At 48.6% G+C, this 24,279-nt stretch overlaps 4 protein-coding genes across 4 annotated transcripts; 1 reads left to right on the forward strand and 3 right to left on the reverse strand.

Annotated features, from left to right (window-relative positions):
* Positions 1–259: 259 nt before the first annotated feature.
* On the reverse strand, positions 260–2,969 carry LOC112879589 (squamosa promoter-binding-like protein 13). Its single transcript, XM_025943924.1, has 2 exons — positions 2,493–2,969; positions 260–787 (listed from the first exon to the last, which is right to left on the reverse strand). The coding sequence occupies exons 1-2, from the start codon at positions 2,948–2,950 to the stop codon at positions 613–615; spliced, it is 633 nt and encodes a 210-aa protein (XP_025799709.1). The 5' UTR covers positions 2,951–2,969; the 3' UTR covers positions 260–612.
* A 5,973-nt stretch (positions 2,970–8,942) lies between these two features.
* On the reverse strand, positions 8,943–14,149 carry LOC112881486 (transmembrane protein 184C-like). Its single transcript, XM_025946192.1, has 5 exons — positions 13,992–14,149; positions 11,223–11,518; positions 11,013–11,135; positions 10,120–10,410; positions 8,943–9,474 (listed from the first exon to the last, which is right to left on the reverse strand). The coding sequence occupies exons 2-5, from the start codon at positions 11,511–11,513 to the stop codon at positions 9,271–9,273; spliced, it is 909 nt and encodes a 302-aa protein (XP_025801977.1). The 5' UTR covers positions 11,514–11,518; positions 13,992–14,149; the 3' UTR covers positions 8,943–9,270.
* Positions 14,150–15,520: 1,371 nt separating this feature from the next.
* On the forward strand, positions 15,521–16,456 carry LOC112881224. The gene has a single exon (XM_025945903.1). The coding sequence runs from the start codon at positions 15,521–15,523 to the stop codon at positions 16,454–16,456; it is 936 nt and encodes a 311-aa protein (XP_025801688.1).
* Positions 16,457–16,670: 214 nt separating this feature from the next.
* On the reverse strand, positions 16,671–18,295 carry LOC112881225. The gene is made up of 5 exons (XM_025945904.1): positions 18,224–18,295; positions 18,110–18,178; positions 17,780–18,032; positions 17,499–17,695; positions 16,671–17,413 (listed from the first exon to the last, which is right to left on the reverse strand). The coding sequence occupies exons 1-5, from the start codon at positions 18,293–18,295 to the stop codon at positions 16,814–16,816; spliced, it is 1,191 nt and encodes a 396-aa protein (XP_025801689.1). The 3' UTR covers positions 16,671–16,813.
* Between the last annotated feature and the right edge of the window lie 5,984 nt (positions 18,296–24,279).

A 24,279-nucleotide genomic window follows, 5' to 3' on the forward strand; every position in this document is an offset into this window, starting at 1 on the left:
TAGGTTTGTTCTAAATCAAATTTGATCAACTTTGACCAAATTTATAGAAAAAATAATAACATTTACAATATCAAATTTGTTTTATTGAATCCACTATGAAGTATACATCGATAGTGCATATGTTGGATAGTATAATTATTGCTATATTTTTCTATAAATTTGGTCAAAATTAGCTAGCTTTGATTTAGAACAAATCTAATACGATATGTAAATAAAAATGGAGGGAGTATCTACCAAAAACCATGCACAATCGTGTGAGAGCCAGCCAATGTACCACTGGAATAAACAGCAATTGCTACCACAGTTACCAGAGCACATCACATACACAGCCTGCACAGATTACTACTACTGTTTGGCACAGGCGAACGAATAATTTTTTTTTGCGAGAATAATTCCACATCAGAATAATCCATTCTTAATGCTTGCACACACAATTACGTAGTACCCGTTAATTAGCAGGGTCCCTGCTTAATCACCTGCTGGTTAGGTTACAATCAGCATAATCAGCTTGATTATTTTGTGGCAGATCGACACAGCACACACCTCTGGGTGGTGTGTATACCGGTAATGCTAGCTGCGTGACAGAAGAGAGGGAGCATGTTTTAGATAGGTTTATCTGATCTGGAAGTGGTTCCGCGACGGGTTCCCTGGGTGGCTCCGGCCGTCCTGGTCGCCGCCGCCGCCGCCGTGCCTATCCGCCGAGCTCTTCCGGCGCCGTGCGTTATGCCCCGCCAGGCGCCGGCGGCAGCTGTGCTTGTCGCCGTCGAACTCCAACAGCTCATGGAACCTTGGAAAAACGGAGACCAAGATAGGGACGGAACACATGCACCAGACAAAATTAGACAACGGCATCTGGAGCAGTACAGTTTTTACTGGATAATAGTACCCTGAAATTTCTAAGTTTTAACGGTAAACTGTTTTAGCATTCAGCACGTCAAGTTGGATAAGAGCACCATAAGAAGATCAGAACGACAAGTGTTGTGTCTTAGCTGTTTCTAAGTTGTTGTTTTTTGCTTGATGATATACATGGGAATGCTCCTAAACATGTAACTTGCGATATTTGCATGTCTTTCTCAGAGCCTCAACAGTCAACAGCATTAGGACAGCATGAACAGTACTACCAGGGACCAACAAGAGCCATTCATCAGGCACATTAACATCAGGCTACAGATTAAAGGCTACCAAGATGCATGTCCTGCTCGATCATGTGATGCACATGCAGACTTGGAAAGACTCAATATGCTGAAAGCCACAAGAATAAATAGGAGAACGAGATTAAGAACTTTTTTTTTTGAAATGAAGAACGAGATCAATAGTGAAATGAGTCAAATATGAACATCAATAGCCGGCAAGTGCTTGCCATTTGCAGTTTATGCTCCGGAACATAGAGCAAGACAAATGTAGATAAGCATATCGTCAGGGACAGAGACCAAAATTATTCCGTGTCCACACATGACACTGATTAGCAAAGCTCACACATTTGGCAAAGACGTGCAGGCTGTCGCAGCTCAATCGGGAATGCCGAATCTGCCTGGGAGAGCCAGATCGGCCGGCTTGGATCCGGCCGGCCGCTGTTGTTCTGGCAAGAGGCTGGGCGGCCTGGCCACTCCTCGGCCGGTCAAGCTCAGCTCTTTCCATCGGCTTCCGCCATGCTCATCACCCCACCGACAAAAAGCAAGAAGGGGAAAGGACAATCATGTCCAGTTGGCCACCATGCTCGCTCTCATGTGAACGTACGAAACACGAAGGGGGCTTTGGCGCACAATCAAAGGCAAACATAATCCGCTGAAGTGAAAGCATGAAAACCGAGCCTGTCCCCTTGTCCTGCTTCTCCTCTCTCTCTCTCTCTCTCTCTACTACTACTACTACTACTAGCTAGTACTAAGCTGTGCTGGGGGTGAGAATAGATGCACACAAAGGTTAGTTTCTACTACTAGCTTAGTTTCTACAAGTACAGCGTCCTAGAACAGTAACTTCATTTCCACTGATGATCCATTTTTTCAGTGCGTCAGGGTATCAGTTAGGAGGCTCAGGATTAGACCGCTAGCTAAACCAGTGGCTGCTGCAGCCACCAAAAGAGGAACTGAGATACCTAAATTAATCCAGATGTTATGTGACGCTTGAATCTGTAAGGCTCGGGGGTTTGGGGCTATTTTACACTTTAACTAGTTGTTCCAGTTCCAGAGCCAAGAAGCGAACAGAGCATGGTCGACCAAGATCTTGCATGCATGAGAGAGACAGCAAGATCGATCTTGACCTGAAACAAGGACGAGAATCTAACAGCTAGCTAGCTCATCATGCAATCCATGATCCAAGAAAAGCTATGAGCCTTTGAAGATCCATGCACATCAAGCGAATTTTTTTTAAAAAAGAATTATGCTAATCTAATTTAGTAGTACGAACTCAAAGTGGTCGGTGCTTTTGAGCAATTCATGCCGTCTTTCAAATTTTCACCCATGTGCTGCGAGCAATATCGGGAGGTTTCGGCTTACCGGCTGCATTGCTGGCAGAATCGCTGGCGGAGGCCGGCGACGAGCACGGCGGGGGCCTTGGAGTGCGGCTCGCACACCTTGTGCCTCCGGTAGTACCGCCTCGCATCGTTCAGGTCGGCGGCGCACCGCTCCACCTGGCAGCTCGGGCCGCCGCCCGCCGCGCCCCTCCTCGCGGCCACCGGGTCCGAGGAGCTGGAGGCGCCGCCACCGCCTGCCGCAGCCAGCGTCGCGGGCTTCTCGTCCTCCTCCGCATGCGGCGACAGCGCCCCGTTGGCATGGCCGGAGCTCGGCTGGCTGGCCGCGGCGGCGGCGGCGAGCGCGGCCATGGACGCCGGCGCCGAGCTCGAGGGGCCCTTGCGGTCCATGGCGGCGCCGTCGGGGGATGAGGCGATCGAGGAGAGCTGGCGAGGTGGAGGTGGAGCTCGGGAGCCGCGCTTGCTAGCTTGCTTAGCTCTCATGAGCGGAGGACGATGACACGAAGGGTGATGGCGGGGGGAGGTTGAGAGGGATATAAAGGTGGGTGCCGTGTGTGTGGAGGCAGGGCGCACATGTGGGCCCCGCACCACATACAGAGGGTTCGTGTACGAACATGTATGTTCATACACTTGTGCTTGCGCAGAGGGTGTATGCGTATGTCTGTACACACGACCATTCTTACTAGTGTCTTTGTCAAAGAAGCAAAGATCGGCTGGACCGGGCATAATGGTACGATGGATCTGGAGACTTCGGGAGACATAATATCGAGCCATGTCGTAGAGCTAGAAGCCTTGGATGAAAGTTCTCGAATGAAAATCCAAAGCCGTGTAACTAGCCTTGAATTGAAGCTAAGTAGCACAAGCAAAGCGTATATATTGGCGTTTTTTATTAGGCGGGTCTTCCAGCTGCTTGGAAGTTGCAACTTGCAAGCACAACCTTTAGGCTCTTACTAGAGAGCTAGCAGCCAGGACTGGGCACCAGCACCACTACAATCGCGTCGCATCTCGCCATGTTCCCTTCACCGTCGCATGGCCGGCCAGTCGCTCGATCCGGCCTCGATCGCGTCGGAATCCCACGCACCACGGACCACGGCCCAGTCGCCACTCCCCAAGCTAGCTAGGAAGGTAGCCAGCACAGCATTCCAGCTAGTTGTCCTCGCGCGGAGATGAAACGAGACCCTATCATCTGACGGAACGCGAAGACCCGCGTCCCGTGCGAGACCGGCCGGGACTCGGAACACTCATCAGCAGTCACCACCGCACGGCCGGGCGAGCGAGCGCGATGGGGTCGGTGCCGGGGCCGATGGCCGCAGATCGAAGCGTACCACGCACGCGTTCATGCGTGCGTGGGTGGTGGGGCTGGGGCGCATTCCTCGCTGCCCCCTACGCCCGGGAACGCGGCGCCGTACGCCGGTGGCTGCCTCGGCGTGGTCCGGCGCGGCTCCATCGTCGTACCGCGCCAGGGCGCCACCGAAGCTGACGCGCGCGGCCGGGCCCCGCCATGTTGCCGCCCGTCGACTGGGCGAGGGCGCCGTACCCGTACCGTGGGGGTGGCCCTGACGATCGACGGGGTGCAGCGAGGAGAGGCGACGACGAGGGGCACGGGGACGGAGAGGGGCCCAGCCGGACGGACGACCGGGCCTCGTCTCCCGCGCGCCGTGCGCCGGGTGCCGCGGCTCCATCAGCTGGCAAACAATTAGCCACGGTAAATTTCCGGTGAAGTTAACAGCGGAGCAGCGACCGACGACGACGACTGCCGGCGGTGGATGCCAAGCCAAATTTTTGACGTGCATCAGGAAATTCGACCGTCATTTGTTAAAGAACTTAGCCAAATATGTTGAAGTTTTTCTTTAAGAATATAAGTTACCACGTACCTTTTTTTTACTACGACTACAAGTAGATGCTTTACGGTTTTTTTTTTTAAAGTGAAAGGACATGCAGTTGGTCATCGTAAGGCCATGACGATCTGTAAACAGGTTATGCCTTCCCTTTTTCTTCTGTAATAGAATGAGCAACGTCTCGTAGTGTGGCTGCTGGGTATCGTTCTCAATGGCCCATACGTACTATGTGGAATAAAATTGGGAATTATCATGGCCAGAAAGTGTGTAGAGTAAAAGGTCGGAATAAATTCTAGCCTTGCGATTCGTATTTGACTGTTCTAACGGGTATCAAGAGCTATCAATCTCGTACCCCTTTTGTCATGCCGAATTTGAGCCTCTTTGAAATTCTGGAGAACCTAGAAACTCGGTTGCCGGTGCATTCTTTTCATGGAAGTCATAGTCCTCACGAGTTGGTGTATTTGGACCGTAAGAAATGACCTTATTCTCCGGAACATTCAGCCCACCATTTCAAGTTGCAAGCAACAGTTCAACAGACAAATTGCTCTAGTTATTCAGAGTGCAAAAGGAAAGTATTCGCCCCATCTAGAGCAATGGTTAGAGTCGTTTTCGTAATATATAATTTTTCTAATTTTTTATTTGGAAAAAGTCTACTTTATTTGCACCCTTGAAATAGCACAAAAGTCTGGTTTTCAACATTAAATAATAAAATCGGACGTTGAGCACCCTCAACGGTCGAAACCGGACGAAATGCAACCCAAAACCCAATTTAAGGTGGTTTTGTTGTGACGTGGCCATGACATGGTAAATTTGGCCGGTTTTTGTGGTGCTGATGTGGCAATTCCTCTCACCGACAAGTGGGACCCACTGTTCAGTCGTCCCCTCTCCTCCTAGCCAAAACTCATCGCTGCCGCCCTCCGCCCTCCTCTTCTCCGAGCCAGAACTCGCCGCCACCGCCCTCCGCCCTCTCCTGGCTGGACCTTGCTCGGCGGGGCGAAGCCGCGAGGCAGGCGTAGGAGCACATGAGGGCGCCGCCACATCCGACAGACCGACAAGCCCCCTCCCCTCCCGCTCCGAGCATGTTCGCGCCGGCTCCACTACCCACGCCGCACCCGACCCGCTCCACCTATCCACCATTGCTCGAGCTCGGACGCGGCGGCCTCGATTCACAATGCCGCCAACCCGATTTGCTCACCAGCCGCCCCGATTCGAGGCTCCTTCGCCGGATTAGCCCGACGCCAGCCATGATTCGTCCTGCACCCGCGACTCCCCACTCAAGACAGCCTCCCATGGCGCCATTGGAGCACGGCGGCACCCAAGGGCTCAGGGCTGATGGGGTGGCTCAAGCCTTGCCGTCGCTCTGCCCCTCCGTCCCCACCGCCTGCATAAGGTGCAAGCGATTGGGCCACTGCCACCTGGAGAAGGTCGGGCACACGCCGCACACCTCCTACATGCGCTCGAGCCACCTCGCCATGGGGGGATCGGCGAGAGATCAGGAGGAGGGAGAGAGATTGGGAAAGAGAGGTGGACCGAGGGAGACCGGTCAGGAGGAGGACGATGGCGATGGCTGTGATTGGTTTTGAATGACATGTGGGTCCGCTCAAGGTCTTTCTCTCTATCTTGTGAGAATGACAAGTGGATCCTATTATTTTTTTGTGTCTTGATTTTCCAGTGTGATGGACACCTCATCAAAACCATTGCCACATTGTACCAAAATCAGAGCGGTTTTGGTTTAGGGTTGTAATTTATCCGATTTTAATAGTTGTATGGTGGAAGTTATCTGTTTTAAAATTAGAGGGTAAAAATCGGACGAACCTGATGGTTCAGGGTTCAAATATGAACTTTTCCCTTTTTATTTTTCCTTCCTTAGCTTCATCCTTAATTTTCTTCTTCTGTTGGCTCGTACTCTTGCTCTCTTTTGGGGGAAACCCCTCTTGTTTCATAGAAAAACAGTTATGCCCAATGTCCTTTAATCTATGATGTGTATGCATATACTAAGGTGCTGTTTGGATCCAAGGGCAAATGGCAAAAGGGCAAATGGCAAAATTTTTACTCCTGTCACATCAGATGTTTGGACGCTAATTAGAAGTATTAAATATAGTTTAATTAAAAAACTAATTACATAGATGAGGACTAAATGACGAGACGAATCTATTAAGCCTAATTAATCCATAATTAGCAAAATTACGGTAGCATTTGCCCTTTTGCACTTTGGGGTGTTTGGATCCAAAAGTGCAAAAAAAGTGCAAAAGAGCAAAAGTTTTACACTTTCTCTTTCTCTTCCCATTGGATCCGAACAGGCCCTAACTCAGACGATCGAGAGCATACGAGGAGCGATGATTAGCTCCCATCGTAATCATGTCGTGTCCCTCCAATTACCGCACCCGCAGTCCGCACAGCCGATGTGGCCAGGTAACCGTCACGAGTTTACGCGAGCCGTCACAGCCTGCTGGCTATCGGTCTCTGCTGAGCGGAGAAGGAGGAGGTCGGCACACACTGATTAAGTTGGGGCTAGGTATGTAACTAGGTTGATCGACGTGCGGAAAGCAACAGCAGTGGACCGGGTCGATCAGCTAGCCTTTGGCCGGCGCATTTACGCGGAGGGCTAGCAGATCAATCACTGCTTCCAATTCCAAAGCTCCGGCGGCCTCCGGGGTCGCTAGGGATGGCAACGGGTCGGGCTCGGGTCGGGTAGAGCAAATACCCGCCCGCGAGCGTACCCGCGGCCACAGCTCATACCCGCCCGCGAGCGTACCCGCGGGTAAAATCTCGTACCCATGCCCGAACCCGTCGGGTTTTAAAAAACAGCGACCCCTGGCGGCCGGGCGCGGCGGCCTGGGCGGCGGGCGTCGAGCGGCCGGGGCGGTGGGCGGCGGTCGGGGCAGGAGGCGGCGGCCTGGGCAGCGGGGGCCGGGTGGCCAGGGAGGCGAGCGGCAGCCGGGGCAGGAGGCGGCGGCCGGGGCGGCGGGCGCCGAGCGGCCGGGCCGCCGGGGCAGCGGGCGGCGGCCTGGGCGCCGGGCGACGGCCTGGGACGGGGTCACGGGGAGGGTGGGCTGGGTGGCGGGTGGTCTGGTAGTGGGGTGGGTGGTGGAGGACTGGAGGTGGAGTGGTGCTGTGAGAGTTAGTGTTTTTACTGAGCTGCGCCAAATCTAAATATGGGCTGAATTCGGTTACCCGACGGGTTACCCGCGGGCGGGAATTAAAACCCGCGCCCGACCCGATTTTTTCGCGGGTTGGGTTCGGGTAAGACCCACGGGTCAAAATACGTACCCAGATCCGTGCCCGTCGGGTTGGGTACCCGCGGGTAACCCAAATCCGCGGGTTAAATTGCCATCCCTAGGGGTCGCGTGGGGACGGGGACGGGGACGGGGACGAGCGCGGAGCCGCGGGGGAGGGGACGGGCACGGACCAGCCTGTAGCTGACTGGCGCTGGCGCGTGCACGTGATCCGAGGCGGCTTTACCCTACCCGGCCACTGGCGACTACTGGCTGGCGAGGACGGACGACGGCGCCAGGAAAAAGCTGATGCCAAGAGAAAAGTCTGCCCCTCTCCCCTCGACTGTCTCCTTCACATACTCAGCAGCAACGCCACGGCATACTGAATGCTGATCCCTCTGAATCTGTGATCAGCGATCGCCACTGATGCTACGGCCGGGGAGGGAGGGAGGGCGACGACGACGACGGGCTAGCAGCGGCGACCGCACTGCTCGGTCGGTCGCGGGCCGGCGTGAAGACAAGGCTTCGAGTCAGCTGCCGTCATCCTCATCGCCGGGCCGATGCCCCGTCGTACGACCTCCCGCCTCGCCTCGCCTCAGTAGCCTTTGCGGAGCGGAGGGCACACCTCCAAAAGGAACAGTAGCCTTTGCTGCCATGTCTCGTCGGCATGTTCCCTTCACGATCCGCTGTTCCTTGCTCCTTTTTTTCTCACGGAGCCGAACACACACACGATATGCTACGCCTCCTTTTCTGGCTCTACCACTACCACCCAGCAAGCACCAAATCTCTCTCTCTCTGTGGTTTTTTACTCTGCTGTAAGCAGCGCATGACCGACAGCGGTAGCAGCAACATTGCGACAACAATAATCGCCCAAACAAAGTACAGCGCGAGCTGGGGCCTGGGGGCGCAGGAGAAAGTCACGAGAAGACGGTTCTGCCCCTGGTTAAAGTCACGACAAGGGGGGCCGGTGAGTGCCGTACTAGGAATCTACAGGAGTTGCATGGGCCCACGCACACGCCACCACCACCACCACCAGCAGTGCGGTGCAGTCAGTGGGCGGTCCACGGCCTACCACCCCCGCCAGACGCTGGGCCGGGCCTGCCTATGGCTGTAGCTGGCTCCCCGCGCCCCTGCAGACCCCTGCGTCGCTGACACGACGGGGTGCAGCACCACCAACAGCAGCAAAGACGGTGACCATGAACCATACAAAAATTTCACAAAAGAAAAAAAAACACTATGTGCGACCAGATCCCAGATATCTCCATCTTCATGCACAAAATGTTTAGTCAGAGACCTCAGAGCTACTGCATACACCAAAAAAGTTTCCTCAAACAACCATTCCAATAATTGGGGGAGCGTATGAGCCAGCGGGATGCGAAGTCATCGCTGCCAACAGTTGTTGGCAACGGAGTTCAGGGTGCCTCTGTAGGACTGTAGCTTTATTGATAAAGGATTCCCCAATAGTGGAGCCTACGTACAAAGATGAGTAGTCCTTGCCACATGGCCTCAGAGACAGCGTTCAACGAGACAGAACCAGCAATTATTCAGTACAAGCAGTACAACCGTAGTGCGATTTTACAGCAGCGGTCACGTTCGTGTCTGTGCCTGATCATCCTGACTTCTACTAGCTATCAAATATGCTCATCAGATCGTCTGTCCGTCTGTCCGCAAGGAAATACAGGTCCTCCGGTCCAACAGAATACTAGAATAACAGAGCAGCGCGGTATTTTTACTCTTTTGGGACCCTGGCTCATTCGTTCTTCTTCTCGAACTTCGCCCTGTCGGCGCCGCTGTAGGGGGCGACGTGGTACGCGTATTGCTGGATGACGGAGAACACGACCATCTCGAGGATCACCAGGACGTTCTGGATCGCCTCCTGGATGTGCTCCACGTCCAGCCAGAAATGGTGGGATTGGATCACGCCTACTTTAGTCAAAACATCGAGCGCAAGACCCTGCAACGAAAATAGGCAATGGCGGTCCATGAAAAAAACTGGAGAGCAAAAAGGTACTGTAACCAGGTTCCCTCCAAATTCGAATGTTGCCTGATGTACCCACAAGAGGGAGTGCCCTGGCTGACTAATAAGAAAGGTGAACCGTCGAATGTGTCCTTCAGCAGGATAAAAGAGAAAGGATGAAGTACCTAATATCGACTGGTTTGTTTCAAAAAAGTTTTTCAACTTTAGCTTTCTTTTCAGGTACACCTTCTCTAGAGCTCTTGCTTTCTTGTCACAAAGTAACAGGTACTTGTGATACTGTTTTATAACCGAAATTATTGAGTCTGAATATTTAAATGCGATTGCATGGAAACTAAAACTGCAAATGGAGCTCCTAAATTGGCAATTATGGAACAGAGGTCCACAACGTGGTTATAAGCTTCAGGTGAAGGCATGCCAAATTGCTCCAAAGCAACAAAAAGGCCATCCAAAACTATCAGCACCACACTAATTGATATGAGCTTTAGCTTTCGGATAAATCATCTGGTGAGTTGTCTAGATGCCATCATCTAGAGAATCACCACGCAAATTTATAAATGAGAATTCAGAAAAAAAAAGAACGATTATTCTAAACTACATGCCATTCAGGTCAAGATGATTTACCTGCCAGAAAGAGAAGAAGACAATCCCTTTGATGCACAAGAACTTTGCAAGGGGCTTGTGCGGTGCCAGCTCTTTAGCAAACAAGTGGTAAAAAAGAACCAGGGCATAAAGTGCCATGGAGACTGAAAAGTTCAGTATAATTGTAAACGTCCAGCTGACCCAGCTTGGGTACATCCCAAGAAGCTGGAGTGCAATAATCAGAATGGAGCATACTGGCCTAATAACAACAAATTGCCACGTCCAGTACTTCAGAAGCTTCAGTGTCTTGTGCTCCAATCGAACAGTGCGGGGCTGCCATAGTAGAATGCATCAGATTATTAGTTCCTTTCAGCAAAGATAGAAATTCAATCAACAAAAACAAAAGGAACATGTACACTCAAGTACAAACTGAGCAGCCAACAGTTATTGAAATTCAGATGTAGATTATAGGTGCAAGATACGACCGTTTAAGGATTATGCAAAGAAAGGTTCTAGACACAGCATTATTTAAGTATATAGGCTGTGGAAAAACTGGAATTAAAGAACCGGAATTCAAACACACCAAAATTAACATTTAAGTACACCAGAAAATTTGGAAAGCTATAACTGATGAAACTGGATCTCAAATAGAAGATAAAACTGGTGAAAAGATTACTCACCGTTAAGTATATAGTTCAATCAGCCTACCAAAAGCTACACGAATAACTTTGCTAATGGAGAAGTCTAAATGTTCTTATAGTTCCACTGAAAAATAAAAATGCCACATCCTTCAACTACAAAACGTTTCTTATAAACATCTCAGGTATGGACCTAATATAACTCATCATAACACAAGATAAATTGCAAAAACTTAAGCAAAGATTATAAAGTTCAGTTATAGATACGTATTCTGTACCAAGGCAGCAGAAAGGTACCAGGAAAAGAGAAACAGGGAAGGAATGATGAAGAACCCTCCCTTTAATCTCATCAGGGACTATGTTTTTGCTGATGGATATATTCAAGTAGCTGTACATCAGTGCCATAAACTTAGCAATGACCTGTGTAATTGAAAGGAAAATATAATCTTAGTGAAACACCAAGCTTCATTTAGGCCCAAGAATGTTGATGACCAAAGGAAGACTCACCAGTGCCTCATAGCATTCTTTAACAGCATCCAAGAATGTGAAAAATGTCTTGCTTCCTTGGATATCAAGAAGACCCACAAAGGAAGAGACGGCATACAATGGAGCCATTAGAACAATAATAAGTATAGCTTTCTGCTCCTTGGGGTTTTTCCAGTAGAAAAGATGTTGTGACACCAATTGCACAGTAAAATGCATAGACAGCATTACACAACCAGCTGCCCCAAGGAGGGTCAGAGTTGGGGCGTCCATTTTACTTAGATCCATCCCCGGGAATGGAGACATGAGTGACATGGTGTCTGAAAAATATAGAGATTTTAGGTTCTTCATCGAACGATACATTTATGCTAATGACAACTCAAGCATAGCCCTTTGTAACAGGGGAACCAAGGACATTTATACAATATGATACCGCATAAATATTTGATTGAGCCCAGGTGTAGTACACCCCCATTTAAAATGCACTTTGTGCACTTAAAAAATTGAAAGAAAAAAAATACATGTACTTTGTCACAAATGTCAGAAATGCACTTTGTGCATTTTTTTTAAGAGGGTGTCGGTGACCTTGAGCTCAGCCTGCCTACACACTCTACGGAACAAGTGATCAATCACATGTTTTGCAGGCACAATTTAAATTTAGTTAGAGCTGGATTTTGGCTTTTTAATTAATCGAGCTACCATCTTTCTGTAACTATATTTGTTTAGTGAAGACCAAGCACAGAACTAAAAGCCTGTAGGGATCGATTTTGAACAAATAGAAAAAGGTCTAGAGATACATTAATGAACTCGTCCCATGGTAGTTAAAAAGGATATATAGAGCCCGTATATAAAACTATAAATATGTATAAAGAAAGAAAAACAAGAACTTCACTCTATATAGGGTATCGTCTCTACTATAATAGCTGTGTCCTCATCTTGTGTTCCCCCATTGGATACCTAATCTTCTTAAAGAATAGCAGGACTCCTTAGAGGAAATCTAGAGCCTGACTTCTCTTCAGCATGAACACTAGTACCAGCAGAAGCGGTATAGAAATTACAAATTAGCACTACTGTTCAAAACCTGAAATTGAACGCTCCTACCAGCCATGCCCTAAACCTAAATGCTAAAACTAAATCAGAACCGGTGTTGGAATCAACATCATACATGCTAATTCATAATTAATAGGAGACTCAGGCACTACCCTCAGGACAGATCTAGCAAAGGGAGGAGGTGGTGGCGAATTCAAGGCACCTAAAGCTGCTGCAAAGAAAGAGAGCTGGGAGGAACTAACGGTAGGGCACGAGGGAGGCAATAGAAAGGGGTAACTGTGGGAATGAACCACTACACACCGGGCATGTGAATGAAGGCAGTGTCATACAATATGTCCGGTTGTATTATACATACATTTCAAGTAATTCAGTGGTACCGATCTGAAGTCAGTTTCTGGCCTACTAGTTTGTTTACTTAACTCCGGAGTGCAGTAAGAAGACTATTTGCTAAACATTTGAATGGAGGATTATTAAAGGAAACTAAACAATCAAGACAAAGACCAACCTTATGCTCCTTATCTTAGGGAACATGCTCAGTTCAAGTAACCTAATTCATATTCTAAGAAAATAAATAGCACTATGCCTCTATCCATCACCAACTAATGACTTTACACTATCTGCTTAACTAAAATGGGGGCAATTAAGGCACACTGTTTCATTAGTTGAAAGATAAGGAAGCCACCAATTATGTGCAGAGTGCTATAACTTAGAAACTACTGTTTGGAACAAGGATTGCATTCATCAGAGATGATTTCCAGAACGAAAGGACAAGTACTATACAGCTATGACATTTTCTAAACAGCTTTTGCAAACTACTCATCACAATATCAGCATAAGCCTTTCATATATGCACAAGACAGGAGACACCAAAGACAATACTGAGAGTATTCCACTCTTGACAGACCCAAACCTTAGCTTCTGTTTAGGGGATATGGGACGAGGCATTTCCCCCCTATACATGTACAAGGATATAAAACAAAACAGACTGTGTGCTTCGAACACTGATAACTTCTGCAGCAATTTTACTAAAACATAATTTTCCAAAGTCAGTCAAGTAAGTAGGACATAAAGGCCGCGGATGGGAAGGTTTATTCAAGCAAGCAAGATTTCTGCATTAATACAGTGGCATGAGCACTAAACACATATGAAATTACAATACAGTAACCAGAGCCTCTATACATAGAACAGAATCTCCTAACAATTCCAAACAGGAATTGGGACCCAGGGCCACATGATACACAAACCATGGCTTGAATCATACATCAGGCAACACATTAGTAGGGGGATTAGTCAGTTGAAACAGAAATGAAGATCCAAAGGGTGTTCGAGAGAGAAAAAAAAAGATCCAAAGGGCACAGAGTCGTGGTTTGCAGACGAATCACTCTTATAGCAGTCGTGTTGCCACGGCGATTCCAGGAACTACCGGTCAAATGCATCAGCTCTGCAGCGCAAGCAAATCAGAGAACTTATAGCGACAGGTAGGATGCCAATTGGCTGCACGAAGCTCAGTAGCTCACGATTCCTCGCCTCTGCCTCTACCACACTCCCTTCCCTAGTTCCCTCTCTCCCCAAATCTCTGCACGGTCAGGGCGGCTCACCCCCCCCCCCCCCCAGGGAGCCGGATCAAAACCCCGGCGAGAAACCCCAGACCCAGAGCGAGGCAGCCATACGGAACAAGCAGTCCACCGACAAGAGGGGAAGACCAGCGCGCTCATCGCCGGAGAGAAGCGAGGGAGCTCTCACCTGGCTGGAGCAGTGCAGCCTCCGCGCCGGGTCGTTGGAGTCGTCGCTGCCGCCGTCGGATTGAGCTCGCCTCGCGACGCCTGGGCCACTCGGTTCCTTCCGCCCGCCCGCGCCGGTATAAAGGACGAGGACGAGTCGGCCTCACGGCTGTGTGACTCTCACGTGGCGACCTGGCAAGTCAGCAGAGAGAGAGGTTTCCTTTCCTCTTCTGCTAATGATTTTTTTCTCCGTTAATTATAATGATGATGTGGCTGCAGGTGGGCCCTGTGACAGCGAGAGGCGCGCGATCTGGGTTTCTGGTAGCATCCGCGGCTCCGCCCGCGCCGCCGACGCCCGGTCGCCAGCAGCGAGACAGGTGCGCAGGCTCGGGTTTAATGCCCACCGGCGGATCCCCGTCGCACGTGGCTCCGACGAACCGCCCACGAGAAAACGACCGACGGCTGAGGCTGCCTCCAACAATGGGCAGCTATATTGGCCAGCTATTTCACGGTTTACCTGCCCCCTGCATTTTACCTGGCCAGCGATGGACCTCCTGTTTGCAACAAAGCAGGCAAAATAGCTGTGGCTGTTGGCCTTTCGCGCCAATGAATTGAAGCGCCACTTTTTCCCTCGCTTGGACGCGAGTTTTGGTCAAACCTTCACCTGCGTTCTTCCTCGCTGCTGCCACCGTCTTCGATGCATCGACAACCTGACGCAGCATCTTGCCAGGGGAAGAAGAGATTCGTAGCCTCTAGCTCACGGTTCGTTGCACAACCTTCAACTCTCCGCACGGAACCTCTGATTTTGCTCTGATTTTGGGGCATGGCCTAGGGTTCCATCCCTCCCACACGGAACCTTTGGGTCAGGCCATCAACAGACGAATCAAGAGCTCAGTAAGGTTACACGCGTTGCTCAATCCTTGCAGATTTCTCAATCGTAGCGAAGTCTCTATTTACCTCAAGGTCCGATTATTTTCACATTTGCTATATTTGTGGTCGTGCTTTGAATATGGCCCCAATTTCTTATGATTTCACAAAAGCATTTATATTATCTGTGTACTAAAACTCTAGGTGTAATCTTTGTTGTTCAGACTTCTCGAACATGACAGCTTGGTCATGCCTAAAGGACTCACATTTTAGGCAGAATAAACGGAAGAAAGATGAACAACGCATGCTAGCTTCCATTATCGTGGCTTTGGAACCTTCTAAACGTAGGAGGGGTGGTTCAGTTCCAGGACATAAATTTCTGCGTCGCGATAGAGAAGCAGCTTTTGCACAAATCATGAGGGATTACTTTGTTGATTGTCCTTTGTACAGCGAAGAGGACTTTCGGCGACGGTATGCAACTCTTCGCTGTTGTCCCTTTCAATGTGTAAAAAGTCTATAAAGTAGTTGCTAACATACTGTTTTGTCATGCATAGATTTAGAATGAGGAAGTCTTTATTCCTTGACATGGTCCGCAAGATCACCGAGAAGAATTCTTATTTTCGTCAACGATTGAATGCTTGCGGGCACAAGGGTTTTCATCCCATTCATAAATGCCTTGTGGCTATGAGGATGCTTGCATATGGCAGTCCAGCTGATTCGTTCGACGACACATATCGCATGGCTGAGTCAACAGTTCTAGAGACTGTGAAACAATTTGCAAGAACCATCATTTCTGTTTATGAGTCTGATTTTTTGCGTCCACCGAGAACAAGTGAGCTTGAGACCACTTTACAAGTCAATGAGGCTAGAGGTTTTCCTGGGATGATCGGCAGTATTGATTGCATGCATTGGGAATGGTCTAATTGCCCAACCTCATGGCTTGGTCAATACAGGGGGCGCAAAGGCAAACCGACCATAATCTTGGAGGCTGTTGCAACGCAGGACCTACGCATATGGCATGCATTTTTCGGATTGCCTGGCTCCCATAATGACATCAATGTGCTCCATAGGTCTCCTGTGTTTGATGACCTCGCTGCTGGACAGAGACCACAAACTGAGTTTCATGTTAATGGAACCAAGTACAACATGGCTTATTATCTTGCCGACGGAATATACCCTGATTGGGCTACATTGGTAAAAACATATAGTGAGCCAATTAGCCAAAAGGAAAGAATATATGCTGAGACACAGGAGTCAGCAAGGAAGGATGTTGAACGAGCTTTTGGGGTGCTTCGGTCCAAATTCAGGATAATTTATAACCCTGCTAGGTTGTGGAGCCATAGTGATCTAAACAACATCATGCGTGCATGTGTTATTCTACATAACATGGTGATCGAAGATGAAAGAAATTTGTACAGCGATCACCAGGAGTTTGAGAGGTCTTCAGACCCTCCAATTTCTCAGAATAGAGATGTGCCAGAAATTTCTCAGTTGATTAAGTCGTATGCAAAAATTCGTGACAAGGTTGTGTCTAACAGGTTGCAAAAAGACCTCATGGAGCACATTTGGCAGCTCTATGGCAACAATGCAGGACCTTTTACAAATAGACAAGGCCGGTAGTAAGCTTTTGGTTCTTTTGTTGGTTCACCTAGATGGAGTTCCTGGAGAGTGACTTTTGTTGCTTTTGTTGGTTTACCCAGTCCCAGATGGAGTTCCTGGAGAATGACTTTTGTTACTTTTATTTGTAATATAAGTTATCAGTAGTCAGTGAACAGCAGCAGTCTCAGCTCTAAATTATGATTGCACTTACAATATGAAGTCTCACTCACCGGTGCATAATTCAATTTAGAAATGATACATGAGCCACAAACAATAGTATCTGATCAAACAAATCTTAACACTCAAACAAGTTCATCGAAAAAAATGCACATACACAATTCTCATACAACAGAATTAAGCCTCGTCACATACAACAGCTTAGGATTCACTAGTTGGAGGGGTGTTAATGCCTCTTCTCTTCATGATCTCCATCTGTTTCTGCTCATACATCGCACGCAATGGTGGAGCCAACTTGTCAAGATCCTGTGACATGACTATAAGGTCTGCATTCCACTGGTTTAACTCGTACTCATTCTGTCGCAACTTGGCATTGGACTCCATTACTGCCCATTTCTTCTCCCAGGCAGCCCACTTCTTCTCCCAGTTCAGCTTCTGTAGATCGAGCCTCTCTCTCTCCATCTGGAACATTTCTTGCCTCAACTCATCTTCCTTCTCATCATTCTTCTCTCCTCTTTCATGCATTTTCTGTAGCATTTCCACAGCTGTACTTGACGATGAGGTATCAGCCATTACCCGAGCCTTCTTCTTGGCGCTGTCCCTTCCTTCCGGTCGTTCAGGGAATGTACTGTCTGTCTGCAAAGAATTTATTTCTATTTCAGACTGCTTTCGGTTAACTTTTTGACCTGAGTTACATTCCACCATCTTCTCATGCCACTTTGGCTCTCCTCGAAGAATCACCCAACAGTGATGGAATTGCCATGGCTCGGTTTCCTCGTACATCCGGACGGCATCATTAATCTGTCCAAACCAAAAAAATTCATTGCTGCAAGAATCATCATAGCAAAAATGTGTAAAGGTTGGAGTCATGTATAAAATGGTGTACCCTGTCCTGCTCATTCTTGCCGCTTTCATTCCTCCTTTCAATTGCAGCATAGAAACCACAAAATTTGTTGACAGCCTTTTGAATCGTGGTCCAACGATTTTCTATTGAAACCTGAGTCCTCTTACAACTCACTTCAACGTTTTCCTTGAAGTGTTGATGCATTCTTGCATAATAGCCGGCAGCAGTTTGGTTAGTTCCTGCAATCATAACATGAAACAACATGTCCCATAAGGGTTTGAAAATTGAAGAGTGGAGTACTCAAGTCATGGGCCAGAACTTACCTATAATAGCATCCGTGCTAACATGCAGAAATGCTGAGCAAAGTGCTCTATCTTCCTCCTTGCTGAATGATTTTCCTCGCTGGGCAACCTTCTTCTTCCCCTTATTGTTTGAGACTTGACTCCTGTCGACTTCTTGAACCTCCGGGTCTTCAGTGGGTTGATGATGAAACGATGCAATAGCAGCAGGGCTCACAGGCTCAATTGGTACATCCATGTTATGCATTGATCCAGTAAATGCACCAGTAAGATTGTACTGAAATAAATTATTTTTTGATCAATGAAGCATACAAAGTACATTAACCATAACCCAAAATAAAAAACAAAACATACCTTCTCAAGTTCCTTCATGGTTGAGGACATAGGGAGCGTCCACTCTTGGGTGTTGAACTGGTTGTCCATCTAAAATATAAGTGTATCATTTGTTAAATAAGAGAACTCTCAAACTTCAGAACTGCTCAACTTCTTCAGGTCGGAGTCCGCTGCCGTCGTGCTCCTCCTGGAAGATGTTGAAGTCATGACCTTTTACCCAGATGACAAAAGGAAGTCAACACATTTTGTAGTTATGTCATACTACACAAGGAGATGGGCACCCAGGCTAGGCCTAGGATCCAGACTGGAATTAGGGGCGCTTCGATACTTTTGAACAATACAAGAAAGCAACTATTTTCAACCACTGTGATTAAATTAAAATCAAAATTGGGGCTTTTTTTTCAAATGCATCATCACAATTAACCTAGCAGCATCAAGAATCTGGATTTCCGAACCTTTTCACTAAATTGCATGACCAGTAGAAAGTCTGCACAGCACAAATCAAGAAGCCTCCAAGGCTCCGACCCCCAAATGACCAACAAAATCAAATCTTCCTCTTACAACAACGGACCAAAGAGAGTACTCGGGAAGGGAGTCCCGTCCCTATGCCTCTACGATCTCCTCAGATATAAGTGCAACAGAAGAATACAGATCGAATTCGGTCCTTCTCGGCCGGAGCCCACCAAATTCTCCCGACCCCAACAAAGCGTTCGATTAAGGCTAAAAAAATTATCAGGGAACCAGTTGTTGGAGCTTACCAGATCAGAGGATTTCCAAAGGGCGGGGTAGCTCTAGTCGAGGGATCGAGGAGAAGATTCGACCCCAATCCGTTCGGCTCCCCAGCAGACATACAGTTTGACCCTGCTCATGGCGCCGGATCCATGGGAAAGAGGGGGAAGGGATTTGGGGACGCACCTCGTCGCCGACGGAGCCGCGCCGCCGCAGATCTTGTCGAGCTGTGTCCACCGCCCGCTGAATCCCTCGCGAGGTCCCAGGTGACGGTTGTGTGCGGGAGAAATGCCTCGCGTGGCCAAGAGCAGCCAAATTGCCGGTTCTCTCTCTTCCCATGTATTTTGCCTGGGCTGTATAGCTGGCCCATTGGAGTATCTACAGTACCAATTGGCCAGCCAAATTGGCTTTGCCTGTCCCGATACCTGGCCTATTGGAGGCAGCCTCGGAAAGGCAAAATGCCTGCCCGGTCTGGTCATGTTCTAGAAACGGGACGGCTTTCTTCTTCTTCGTGTAACCCGTAATGGTTGCGTCTGGCTCCGGCAGATCGGATTTGGGGTGGGTTCTAGTTCGCGTTGCGCCGTCCGCCGGACCTCTCCTACAACCGCCGGCGGCGGCAGCGGAACACGATGGAGATGGACACGGCGGATCGCGGTCGGACGAGGGCGTGGCGGGCCGCTACTGATCGGCGTTTGGAGGCTCGCGTCAGTCCGGCTCGGGCGGGTGGGCTGTACTTGGTCTTGTTCCTGCTGGTTGGGCCGAAGGCCAGCCCAGTTGTTCAGGTACGACATCCATCCCTAGAGGCCCACGTCCGTGACACCTGCGTTTGGAAAAAGTCCAATTTACCTGCCTGAGGTTTGGGATAAATCCGTGTTTCCTCCTTAGATAATAAAATCATCCGTCTGAACTTCTCAGACTCGCAATACCGGACACATGACCTCCCTACCTGGTTTCACTCGGTGGTTTTCCTTTTTTTCTTTTATATTTATTTTGGCTGAATCTTTAAAAAATTATAGTAAATTAAAAATAATCACAAAATGGAAAATTCAATTTTTTTGAACTCCACATAAGTAAATCTATGCAGTGAACATATGATATAATCTACTAAAAAAATTATTGTACTTTTAAATATATATATTTTTAATTAATTCATAGCTACAGTTTCTGTGGTCCAGTCATGGTGAACTTTTTATAGTGGGCCTGTCATTATATGCTTGTAAAAATTTCATGCTTATTGGATCATGTATGCTTGAGCAAGATCTAATGAGCATAAAATTTTTACTACAGATCAAGAATATAATAATTAGACCACCATAAAATTTCACCATAATTGGACCATGAAAACTGTATCTATGAATTAATTACAGAAAAGTATATAATTTTTAATTTACTATAATTTTTTAAAGATTCAGCTAAAATAAATATAAAAAAAAGAAATACCACTAAGAAAAACCAGTTAGGAAGGTTATGTGTCTGGTATAGCGAGTTTGAGAAGTCCAAGTGAACGGTTTTATTGTCTAGAAAGGAAATACGGATTAGCTCTAAAATTTAGGAATGTAAAAAGTAACTTTTTTTCTGCGTTTTGGGTTCTGTGTGTAGTGTTGTTGATTCGGCGAGTGCGAAGTTGGGCCAAGCTCTGTGCTGCTGGTTCGCTTCCTCCTCCCCTCGGCCCTCTCTTTGATCCCTCTCGCAGTTGTCCCTGTACCGAGAGGTTCGATGATCACCCTCTGCTTTTGCTAACGAGCGACTGGTTTGCCGCTCTGCAGCTTTGGTCCGTGCGGCCTTTCCTATTTTAATTCCAGCGGTTAAGCGATAAGGTAGAGCTATTATTAGTTGATCTTGTTGACGAGTGGGGACTGCACATATGCTATCCGATCCCTAACAAACAGAGTACACACTAGTCACGCATGCGTGGTAGCTGAGAGCCTGCGATGTGACCCGAGAACCTGCCTGCGGCACGCGTCGTCAGTCGTGGCGAGGTGAGATGACCGATCGAGTCCGCTGATCCCGGGCGGCACTCGTATGCATCCGGCAGCAGCAGCATCACTACTAGTCCTGACGTGGGCCGCTCACTGCCGGTACATACGAGAGACAAAGACGCGACGACGGCGCGTGATCCGCGTGACATGATTGGCGGGCGACTGACGGCCGGCGCCGCACTCGATCGCCGCCGCCGGTGGTCTCCGGGCCGGCCGGCCGGGGCCCAAATTAAAGACACCCCCGGCCGAGTCAAGGATTGCTGCCGCGTCATCGTTGAGTACTACGCATGATATGGTTCAAGCAAGCTACAAGCAAGGAGAAAGGAACTACATCAGGCGCGGGATCGCCACCAGCTAGCGCAGCAGCAAACAACGGCGACAGCAGTCAGGCACGCACGGTAGCTAGCTTGCTGGTGCTGGCTGGCCGAGATGAGCTAACGACAGGCATGCATCAGTCTCGGAGACTAATAGAGAGGTTGTTGGTGATCGAGGAACTCATTCTCTCGTTAGGAGAAACGGATGATGCAGCATGATCGACCGGTATGCAGCAGCAGCACCATCACGGGTCGGACCAGGAGAGCCGAGACCATTCGTCGCTGTCAATCGATTTGAGAGATCCTCCGCGTGCTCTCCGCTCGCTTGTCCTGGACCCGTGCGCCAATAATGGCGCCGCAGCAAGCACGGATCCAGCGACTTGGACTGAACAAAACACCAGTACATAGTAATATAATGCACTATTACCTTTTTACGGCCAGGACAGTCACCTTCGGAGCGCACTCTGTTCTCCTTCCAGATCACAACGCATCGCTCATCGTTGGCGCGCGCCTGACACGACGCGGGCTGCTGACCTGGCGCCGACTTCGCAAGAGATGCTCGCGCGGCAGGCTGCTGCCGCGTGGGCGCGCTCGTCCTGGCTCGGCGCGGTCCGTCGCGAGGCTGATCGACAACGCGGCCGCGGGACCACGCAAGCAGGAAGCGCCGCCAATGGCGAACCGATCGGCGACTGCTGCTCTGTCGGCCGGCAGGGGGAGACGGCGATGCCGCGGTGGCACCGGTAAGTGCAGACGCGGGGGGGGGGGGGGGGGGGGGGGGGGGTGGGCTGTGCCTGTTTTGCGTGCAGCGGTGCGTGCGTACACACTGCGCAAGCAATTGAAGCAATGCGCTCGCGACGACGGAAGTGGCAATGGGCTGGGTCGGCGTTGGTGGGTTGGACCTCCACCACCGGGGCCGAGACCACGCTGGGTGACACAACGCAGGTATGCTCTGCTGCTTCTATAATAAAAAAAAAGTCCTGCGTCGCATCCCCTCCGTTCCGGGATTTCTCAACACTTGGTCACCAGAAGCTTTAGTATCACCCCAAGCTTTAGTAGGAGGAGTATTTAGGTTCGAACCACTTCGAAAGCGAATTTCAGAGGAATTTTCCAAAAAAGTTTCTGGACTCCTGCAGCCTCATGTTGGTTGTGTGTGTCTATATGTAAGTTTAAATACTACAACTCATACCCTCGTAAGTGAGGCTATTAAAAAACACTTAGCCGACCAGAAAAATATCTTTCCCATTTTTTTTGCAACGATATCTTTTCACATCCCAATGCAACCTTTTTCAAACCATGGTGATATATGTTAAATAAAATGAGGCATCTAGACTAGGAAGAAAGTATACTTGTACTGTGTGCCACGCAGTTGGGGGGAAAACAAAGAAGCATCGTCTATGCTATGTGCCTTGTGTAGTTGTGTTCAATTAAAACATTATCCTCTCAAGTAGGAGCGGAGCTAGGGGTTTTTATCAGGGTCAGCCGACTCCAATAAAATCTAGAAAATTCAGTGGAAATCACTGTTTTTTTGCAGCTTCGACCCCGACCTTCTAGTGGAGAAGACCCCAATGGTTAGCCGGGCTGGCCTCGCCCCTGCCCTCAAGGCCCTAAACGAGATTACAAAAGTGACGTTCGCCTTCAACAGTGGTTGAGTTTGAATTCAATATCCATACATCCTTTCTTTTCCTCCCCTCCCCAATTTATAAGAAACTGTTACGAGACGGACGTGCCGCGAAATGCATGGCAGCTCTGCAGAATCTGTTCGCCATCGGCGCCGTCGTCCCTATTCTCCGGCCGAAATGGTAGCTCGAACATGCATTTTTTATTTAATATTTTAATTTTCGGCCACTACCGTAAGATGTCTCCATCACACGGAGAAGCATAATTAGAACTTTGGTAGAGTAGAGCTCAAAGTCAGCTAAAAGATCAGTGCAGGATCCAAGGCGACAGGAACCGTGAGAATGGATGACAAGAACCCCAATTTCTCAGCAGGTTTTGTCAGGTTGTCGGAGAACGATGGGAGAATCTACAAGTACTAGTATATATTTAAATATCTTTTAGCTGCATTTTCCAATGGAATAAACAAGTTGGGCGAGGGCTTGTTGTTTTGTGGATTCCTGAGTTGTGGCTTGAAGGATTTTGCGACAGGATGCCACGCCACTACACCAGCACAACTCCAGGTTTAAAAGATGCTGCCTGTAAGGATCAGCCTCAAACGCTTCGACCATCCTAGGGCTACACAAAGCCATAAGATTGCTGAAGAGGATAATCGATGGTTGGCAGCCAGCACACGTCAAAACTCCCGTCACGGATGAGCTACGACGATTAGAAGGATGATCAGAAACAAAGAAGGCTTGATTAATCAGTACATGTCTGATTGTCTCCTTACTTATTACAAAAGAAAAGTTCATAATACGAAAAGGACATTTTGATTGCGACCCTACACTTTTCGACACCATTTCTTCCTCCCAAAAATAAATTCCTCCTCCCGCAGGGCGCTCTCAGAGCCCCCACAAGATGCCAACCTGACGATTCGGACGTCAGCATTCATCAGTTTTCTCTGTCATATATAAATAATATTGGTTATATATATATTTTTCTCGAGCATCTTTTTCTTTGGGGTGTCTTGTTGCAAAGATAAGATGCAATTTGGCGTCCCTGCCCGTAGCATGACAATGACCACACGTCGACACCACTCACCTTGCTTGAGGAAGACATCGGAAGGGAAGGAAAGAAATGCTGCTCGTGTGGTGGCTTGCAAATATTTGCCTGCCGTACCGCAGCGCGAGACGGCGTGTCGCCCTCGCTGTACAGAAGGGTACACTTGCCCATCGTTGACGTTGCCATCCCCCATGACTCGATTGGTTGCAGTGACAGCAGTGTCCAAAGTTTTGAAATTGATTGCTTACATGCATGTATTCCCGTGGCATTATTTGCTGTAGCTAGTGACACGTTTCTTTTCTGTTTGGCAGTGCAAGTGGGAAAGAAGTCACCAAATCTAGGAAACTGTAAATGTTTTGATGGGAATATACAGAAATCACCGTATAATGGCATACTATAATCATTTAGAATTCAATAATCCTGCGAATTTCAATGATCACGACAATTAATTTCACGGGGATTTTGAAGTAATGATATTGTAGTTCATGAGGGAAATAAGGAAACTATTAGG

Source organism: Panicum hallii, chromosome 2 (assembly GCF_002211085.1).
Source record: "Panicum hallii strain FIL2 chromosome 2, PHallii_v3.1, whole genome shotgun sequence".
Taxonomy (NCBI): domain Eukaryota; kingdom Viridiplantae; phylum Streptophyta; class Magnoliopsida; order Poales; family Poaceae; genus Panicum; species Panicum hallii.